The following is an 8928-nucleotide window of genomic DNA, read 5'->3' on the forward strand; positions in this document are numbered from 1 at the left end:
AGTAGGTGCACAATACCTGCACGCTGCACAAACTGTTAAGTTAATTTTAACCCCTCAGGGATTTCTGTGGTGCTCTGGTCTATTTCCATCATTTTACAGAGGATGAAACTGTTGAGGCCACATTATGACTACATATCTAATTGTTGTACACAGTTGAGATTATAACTCAGGATTCTTATCTGCCAGTGGAGAATTATTTCTGCAATTAAAAGAACAAAGAGCATTTATTGAGCACTTACTACGTACCAGCCACTTCACATACGTGATGTCATATCTGCAAGAAAAGCCTGCGAAAGACACACTATCCCCATATTTTAGTGGAGGAAGGTGAAGCTCCAAGAATTTAAATGTCTTGTTCAAGGCAGAATGTGGTAAGCAGGAGAGCTAACGTTCAAACTCAAATTTGTCTGCTCCAAACCCACTGCCTTCCATGTCACACCACATTAACATTCACTAATAGCATAAAGCACCGATCAGAGAAGGAAATATGTGGGCTTGCTAGAGAAAGCTAAAATTGTTTATCATTTTACTTTGTTAAAAAGTAAAAAATATGTTTAAATGTACAGTCAAAGCAAGTGTTTACATGCAACCTCTCTCCAAAATCAGGTTTGTAAGTCACTTAGAAAAGGAATCTGTTCGTGAAGAACACCAGATCTGAGTGCAGAATGATGGCAGGTTACCTCGTGCTCAATGAATCACCAGGTGCAGATTCCATGTCTCACTAAAGATGAAGAGGTAGGCGGATAAGAGAACAACCAAATCACTACTTAAGGTAAAGAGTGCAATGTGACAGGCACGTGTTAAAACCCTTGCTTTTCTACAAGGAGATGGAGCTCCCAGCTAACACTGCGCCCTCTTCCAGCATCATCTGAAATCCACCCCAAGAGAGGATTATTTAAAATACTGACTCCAAGAGGTCTGAGCTCTTCTGTCCTACCTGAAAATCTTTAAGACCAGCCAGTCTGTGAGGTTTGGGTGCCAGCCCCTATTTGCCACTGACCTTTTGTACCATCTCAGTAACTCAGTTAGCTTCCAGAGCCTCAGGTTGCTTCTCTATGTAATGAGAATAAGAATATCTACTCATAACATTTTTGTGAAAATTAAGTGTGATGATAGAACGTAAGGCATCTACCCAAAACCTGACCCAAGTTGGGACTCAGTTTATTCATGAAGGTTGGATGGTAAATGTCAAGTCCCAGAACAAGGAAAGACAAAGTGGTACATGGAAATCAACCAGATCATCGTGGTCTATCCTAATACAGCATTAAAGTATCATAATGGCAAAATAGAAGTAAAAGCCTCTGACACTATTTCCGGTAAGAAAAGGACAAGACAGTGAACTGAAATACTCAAATTGACTCCAGAATAAAAATATGAATAATCAATATTAACACTTGCCACTCACCTATTACCTAACAAGGGTTTTATAAGGGTTAATAAGTGTGGCACTTTGAAATTTCTTGGAAATAAAGAATAAACACATGCCCCATCACACATGCATATATAGACAAATATATATTTTAACAAACTAAGGATTACTGTATAAATTTAGATCAGGGCACAGCATGCCTAGGATGAGTAGGGTAGGAACAATATGTTCTTGCTTACGACACCAAGCTCATGACAAATGATTCATACCCAGCACCTTTCATGCCAAAAGATCCCCCAGGTGTTCCACCAACTCTAGCAACACTTTCCATCAAGCTAGACTGCAGTATAGAGGAATCACATCACTCCCACGGATGAGGCAAAACAGTCATGTCTTTACACAACTGCACAAGTCCAACAGTGGAGGGGGCAGGAAGAAGAAGGAAAGGAGGCGAGAGAAACATCCAGAATTCCTCACAAGTATGACAGGCAGCCTATAATTACCATACATTTACAGCTTTAATGCAGGTGTTATTGTAATCAGAAACCCTACTTAACAAGGCTTTTAGCTAAAGGTGAGACAGGTTCAGAGGATGTGTATTGCCTCTGGCCCTGAGTGGGTCAGGGGGTGGATTTACAGGGGGACTGACATCTAAATGGGAAGAAAATGAGAGCCCCACAGTGTTGCCCTCAGGTTTAAGTTAGTGGATTTCTTGCTCTAGGGAGACGTGAAGTGCTGTAAGTTGAGAGTTCTAAACAGGTGTACCGTACTGTTCTTGACAATCACAACACACTTATGTGCAACCTGGCATGTAATGAATTGGCATGGACCCCATTTCAAGGATGAGGAAATTCACCCTCAGAGTGCAATCAACTTGCCAAGATCAAACCACAAATAAGCAGAACTAGAACTCAAGTCTCCACACAGCTTTTCACCTCACAGAGTTGCCCAGAAAAAGTTTTTTCTGCCTTCCTTCCTTTAAAAACAATTGTTAAACTTTGTGTCTCCTATGAATCTGGGCCAGTTTTGTTTTGTGGGACCTGGATTAAGACTATAGTTCTCCCTCTGCCATCTGCATATATATGCTAAAAAAAAAAAAAAAAAAACCTATTTGTGTATAAACAGGCAGGGATGCAGAGCTGGGGCTGGGGGGGGGGGGGTTCCTTACAGAATTAAAAACTTCAAAGGGTAGAAATCTCACTAGCAACATGATCTGAATGCTCAAACCTTTCACATGCACTACCTTGATTATTTGCTACATTATCTCAGACATGCCTGCATGTTGCCCATCCACGACCTGACCCTAAGAAGTGGGACTGTGCTTATAAGTATCATATAAAAAATAAAAAAGGCTGGCAGTGCTTGGCGCCATTTCTTAAATGGAGTTTAAAATTTGCCAAAGATGTATTCTCCTTTTCCAGCTCTTTCCAGGATCTTTCAAGAGATGAACTAGTCTAATGGGTGCGTGATACTTTACAGCTCAAATTACATTAAAAGCCAGAAATATTTTGAGTCCAATGTCCTTTACTTCTCGATACAACCAGATATAATGTTTGATGTGTTTAAAATCTCCCCTTAAAGCCAGAAGCTTTGAGTTAATCACTTAAAGCAGTGTGAAAGTTATTCAGTTTAAGAAGATTTGAGTTCAAATTGGGGGATTAATTTTAGTGGTTTTGATATGAAAGATATGATAGTTAAGGTAAGAAATGAGGGCAAGGGTCTCCGGAACTTGAATGGAAAGAATTTCAGCTTCAATTATTTGATTAAATCATTCCTGAGAACCATAGAAAACCATAGCCTCGGTCATGAGAGCTGAATTGTAGGGAAAACCTTGCTGATCCTCTCAGGACAGAGACATCAATGCAAAAAAAAAAAAAAAAAAAAAGCATTTATCATGGTTTGCCTTAATACAGTTTATATCTATATACCCAAAGAACCCACGACGACAGACTATTATTTTAAACATTCACAACTTTCGTTAAAAAGCTGACAATGAGCACAACTCACTAAAGTGGCACTTCCCTGGGAAGGTTTCTGGCAATGACATCACAACTGAAAACATTTTGAAAGGTACCAGGCTGCATAGACTGTACATGTTACGAATACTACAATCTCAATAACCCGATGGAAGCTGAAACTCTGATTTTTTTTTTTTCATTTTACCCATCCTTGGTTTTTATGTTCTTCTTGTCTGCTTAATGGCAGCTCAGAGAACTTTCCACACTTTTAAATCATCTTCACTTATTACCATCAAAGCTGGATCTTTACTATTTCAGCTCATTGAAGTTTTCTAGGTGCAGTTTAAGCTGGAATAGCTACCCCAGATTCCAGACATGCAGGCTTTTCCAAAAATCTAAAACCTCCCCTGACGTGGCCAATGCTCATGGACTTGCACCCACTCTCCCCAGTGTCAGCATGGGGAATCCAGCAATCCCCCTGGTCCCTTCATAAAAGGAGGGCTAAGTCTTTATTTGTGCTCTTCTCTAGAGGAGGTCAGTCAATGGGGAAGAACAGGGGGTTGTTGTCACTGGGATATATCTGATCTTCCCGGGACTGATCATGCCAGAGAACAACCACTCATTCACAGGCTGGAAAGCCCCAGCTCTCAAAACACACTGGCTGGTGCTGTTAGAAGATGCTAGAGAGTTCCTGTCCTGAAACTTGCATCCACTTGGTCCCCAGAAACAGAGAATACATTAAGGGCACCTTAGTGTCCGCTGCATATCTCTTCCCTTCTGGGGAAGAGGGGGTTAGAAGCTTTGCATAAAAATAAGCTTATAGGTAAAGTCTTCTTGATCTTACTTGTGCTCACCCATAAGTCTAGCAAGTAAAAGGAAAGTCACTTAAAGGAATGTCATCCTGCCTGGAAATTTAACCCATTCACCTCCACATTCAGAATACTTAACCCCCTCTGTTTGCCTGTCTTCAGCTCTGTTACTACACCAATGAGACCAGGAAACAGGAAACAGGGATTTGCCTGCCCAGTCTGAAGCTTTTGAGGGGTTCTGAGAGGACTCTGATGGTGCCATGGGTCTCCTGATAGGTGACATTAACTCCTAGGGGACGTGGGCAGGGAAGACTTTAGCTTGCAGCATCTCTCAAGTCCAGAAACCTCATTTCCCCAAATTCTCCATCAGAACACAACATTCTGCTTTAACCCTTTCCATCTTTCACCCCTTGCCCTCAGTCCCCATCTACTCACGCTGCTGTTGTGGCCAGACCAGTGGACCATGGCTTGGTTGTGTGCGGAGTCGCCTGTCAGCGCGAACGTGGTGCTGGTCAGTCTCAGCTCCTCCATCCGGAAGCGAGTGGCTTTGTCCGGGTCCCGCTCCAGAGTCCCAGGCTCCTGCTGCCCTCCATCCCTTAGCACTCCCCGGGGGCTTCGACTCGCGCCCTCTCCCCGTTCTGCCTTCCCGGGATCCGCTTCACTCCGTCTCCGCCGGCCAGAGCGTGGGGCAACCGCCACGGACCCCCCGGTGCCGGGGGCCCGCTCCAGGGACAGCGCTCGGTCTCCGGGGGCCACTGCGAACAGGGGGCGCCCAAGGAGGGGCAGGGGCGTGGCAGCAGCTCTGCCTCGCGGCCCCTGGCGAGGGAAGCCACCTGGGGTCGCAGCCCAGCGCGGGGCCGCGCCGGGGGATAGCTGGGGGTAGCAGGGGCCGCCGCCGCAGGCGCCCGGGACGCAGAGGACCAAGAGCCCCGCGCCGGCTAGGAGCGCGCTCAGCCGGGCTGCGGAGCCGCCGCCGGCGCCAACTTTTCCCATCGCGGGAGCGGAGAGCAGCGAGCGGAGAGGGGGCCGGAGCGGGGGCGGCGGCGCGGGGCTCTCCGCGGGCCGGCTGCGGGGGGCAGGCGCTCAGGACCCCAACTCCATCCAAGTTGGGCCGCGGAGGGGGCGGGCGGAGGCGGCGCGGGCAGGTGGCGGCCGCTTGCCCAGGCTGGGCTGGTGCCGAGCGCGGCTTCGGACCGAGCGAGCCGCCGCCACGCGGGGGTGGAGCTGAACTGAAGTCACGGGCGGAGCGGGCGCTGGCGCGCGGGCGGGCGGGCGGCGCGGGAGGGGGGGCGGGAGCTGCCGGGGCTCCGGGCGCCGCGTCCCGCCGCCGAGCTGCGCCGCGCGGGTGGCTGCGGGGACTGGATGCGTCGCCGGCCCTCCCCTTGGGTTCGCGGGCGCTACTGGCGCCCGCTCTGCGCCCCCGCGGCCGCCGTCTCCGCTCTCCCTCCCGTGGGGGCGGCCAGCCGGAGCTCGCGGAGTGCTCGCTGTGTTGGGGACTTCCTATTCCTATTTTACTGTTTCTGTCAGTCTCTGCTGCCGTTTCCTCCCCCGCACTCCACCCCCTCCTCGTCTCTTCCAGTTTAGATGACAAGGTTGGGTGGGCTCCTGGTCTTTCCCTCCTTCGTCTCCGCGAGTTGGCGTCTTTACCGTAGCTTAAGCAGAGCCTGAGTGTCCCAGCCTGGGGGAGATCCCAGGAAGGCAACAGCGGAGAATGATGTAATTAAATGATCGTGTGTGTGTGTGTGTGTGTGTGGTCTGGGGCGATTTTTTTCATCCATTATTACGCTTAGATTCCTTTCCGGACCTCCTGAAGCGCTCACTGTATTTGAATTCAATCTTCCTGCATTTTGTGGGCATGTATCTTGGCTCCCCGAAGAGACCACAAACTCACTGAGGACAGGAATTGTGAGCAACTTGGAAGAAGTGGCCAGTTTATTTTGTTTGCCATTTTTATCCTCAGCTTGACACAGTCTCCTACGCGCTAGGAAATCTGTCAGTCTTTAATTGAATACATACGTATCGTGAGTCTATTCTACGTCTGTATGCAAATAGATACAGGAAAAAAGGCACGGTGCTTTATTTATCCTATGTCTTTTGTGCCTAGCCTAGAGCTTCTAGCACATACCTGAAGATTCTTATCAGCAAACTTCAAGGCTATGCTGGATGCTCTGCCACAGCCTAGTTTGCTGTGGGGCCTCAGACGAAGTGGCAATCTCTCAGCTTCCTACACTTTAAAATTAAGCGGTTGCATCAGATGACCTTTAAAATTCCTTCCACTCCTAAAATTCTATAATTGTATGATTATAATGTCTGTCCAGCCCAGCTCCCCTGCTACTGTTCAAAAGTTCAGATGAAGATTTATAGTAGGTGAATGGGCTTTGAAAATTACAAAGAATTTTCCCAAACCCAAGCCTTTTTCAAATGGGAAGTTTGCTTCTAAGGCTTGAAATACCTTCAAATTTCTTTGTAGTCTTCATGGGCCTAATAACACTTCCTTATCACAGGGTAGCTATTAAACTATTCGAAGCGTATTTACTGATTAAACAAATGAATGCCACGCAAATCTTCAGTTTCTAATTACATTTTTGTTCATTTTCACACTTGCAAAGGTAACCTTCCTGAAAAATCTAAATTGTGAGTTTGTGCTAGGACCAACTTAAAAGTAGCAGTGATGATTATTCTTCAATTAATGATACCCTTTTTGATACTGTTCAAGAGGAATTTCTCTTATATCAATCCAACCCAGAGCTGTGTTACACAAACGATTATTTAAATTCTTGTTCTTATGTCCAATCCAAGAAATATGCAAATGCAAGGGAACAGACTCCTTAGCCTTTGAATGTAAGTGCTAAAGACAAAGAGTGACCTGTTTGTTTTTAAGGGAGACACAGACTGTTCTTCGAAAAGCACCTCAACTACCCAAGCCTGGATCCTCCTAAAAAAGGAACATTGTCTGGCAGGCTTCTAGATGGAGAGGAGAGCCAGAGGTCCTCCCTCCTCCCAAAACTGCAAATGCTCTTCCTTAAAACCCAGGGCAACTGTTTTCCTCTCCTGAGAAAGGTTTTCAGAGCTTTGTGGGATTGTTTGCCTTATGCCTTCTTTCTATCCCCTGCTAACCTCCTTTCCAGTCTGGATGAGTGTGTGAGATTTCCTCCAAGAGAGGAAAAACCAGGTTAAAGAGTCAGAACCTGAATAAATTCCCATTCTAATATAGGACTGGAAAATGCAAAATGGAAAAAAGAAAGAAATTAGTGAATTCAAATTTTCTGGTCTTAGTCTATTATTGCCCTACCAAAATTTAGGCGGTTTTGATTTCAAAATGAAGTTCCACCTGAAGAATTGGTAGAAAGAGAGCTGATTTTTCCTTCCCAAATAATTTATAACTCCCATCTTTTAAAACAGACCCATTACAATAATCCCTTTAAAATGAAATCATTTGCAGTCCATTTGCTGAGAATTCATAGAGGGCAGGAGTTTTTTAAATGCCTGATTCTAATTATTCATTTGAGAAAAAGGCTACACAGATGTGGGTGAAATTGGCTCCAAGAATTTTTTTTTTATAAATTCATTTTATTTCTTATGTCTCTGATCCTTTGTCAACAAGCAGAAAAGGAAAGTACGAGTAGTTCCCTAAACCATTTTCTTTTCCTGGAAGACTTCAAGAAATGGCTTAATTATGGGGGAAAGTGGGCTAGCCTATTTCAAGGTATTTCCAATCCAACAACTCACTAAGTAACCCAACAGATTGTATTAATGTACTGCATTAAGAATGGGTTATTAGGAAAATAGTTGCTATCAAATGTCAGTAGAGAACATAGATCTGTAATTCCAATAAGGAGTCTTTTCATTGTACATTGAAAGATATGCTCGGGGCACCTGGGTGGCTCACATGGTTAAGCATCTGCCTTTGGCTCAGGTCATGATCCCAGGGTCCTGGGATCGGGTCCCGCATTGGGCTCCCTGCCCCTTGGGGAGCCGGCTTCTCCCTCTGCCTGCCTCTCTCTCTCTCTCTGTCTCTCATGAATAAATAAAATCTTAAAAAAAAAAAAAAAGAAAGCTATGCTCTGCTCCATCTTATCTCTGCAATAGTCATCTCCGAAGTGGGGTACACGTATCCAAATAGTACCATAAGATAATTCATTGTGTGCAGGAAGAAAACAGCCTTGTTAATATTTAATTAAGAATTAACATATATAAATGTATGTTTCTATCTAACTATACACAGAGAGACAGAAAAAGAATATGAACATTTGGGAGCCACGTGCTAATTGGCGTTGCATGATCAAAAAAGTTCAGATGACTTGCCCTGCCAAGCAGCAAAAGTGGTCTTTGAAATGGATAAAAAAATATTATTCCTTGCCATTATTTGAAACTCTTCACTGACTTACCATTGCAAACAGAATAAAATCCCCATGGGATCCTTGTATGGCCAATTAGGCCTGCAAGAGGTGAGTGCTGCCTGTTCTTCAACTACTTTTGGCAGCTCTCTCTCCCCTCACCCATATGCTCCAGCCATTCTGGGCATCCTTTCTTCCCATGTGCCAAGTTTTTTTCAACTCATTCAGTTTTGCATATGCTGCCTGGAATCCCATGACCATGCCTACTTCACGTGGCTGACTCTTCTTTGATATCTGTATTTAATTTTTTTTTTAAAGATTTTTATTTATTTGCGAGAGAGAGAATGAGAGACAGAGAGCATGAGAGGGAGGAGGGTCAGAGGGAGAAGCAGACTCCCTGCTGAGCAGGGAGCCTGATGTGGGACTCGATCCCGGGACTCCAGGATCATGACCTG

The 8928-nt window shown here is 45.3% G+C and overlaps 1 protein-coding gene across 3 annotated transcripts in view; it reads right to left on the reverse strand.

Moving 5' to 3' along the window:
* SORCS1 (sortilin related VPS10 domain containing receptor 1) overlaps positions 1 to 5288 on the reverse strand; it is a 507270-nt gene extending 501982 nt beyond the window's left edge. For 2 of the 3 annotated variants that reach the window (XM_064595254.1, XM_064595253.1), the window contains exon 1: positions 4572 to 5288. In XM_064595254.1, coding sequence (XP_064451324.1) covers positions 4572 to 5129 — 558 coding nt within the window. In that variant the 5' untranslated portion in view covers positions 5130 to 5288. The remainder of the gene's footprint in view (positions 1 to 4571) is intronic. The other variant, XM_064595255.1, reaches the window with a different exon arrangement.
* Between the last annotated feature and the right edge of the window lie 3640 nt (positions 5289 to 8928).

Source organism: Mirounga angustirostris, unplaced genomic scaffold, assembly GCF_029215605.1.
Source record: "Mirounga angustirostris isolate CCGP_5_RB_7025 unplaced genomic scaffold, mMirAng1.0.hap1 SCAF_6, whole genome shotgun sequence".
In the NCBI taxonomy this organism is placed as follows: domain Eukaryota; kingdom Metazoa; phylum Chordata; class Mammalia; order Carnivora; family Phocidae; genus Mirounga; species Mirounga angustirostris.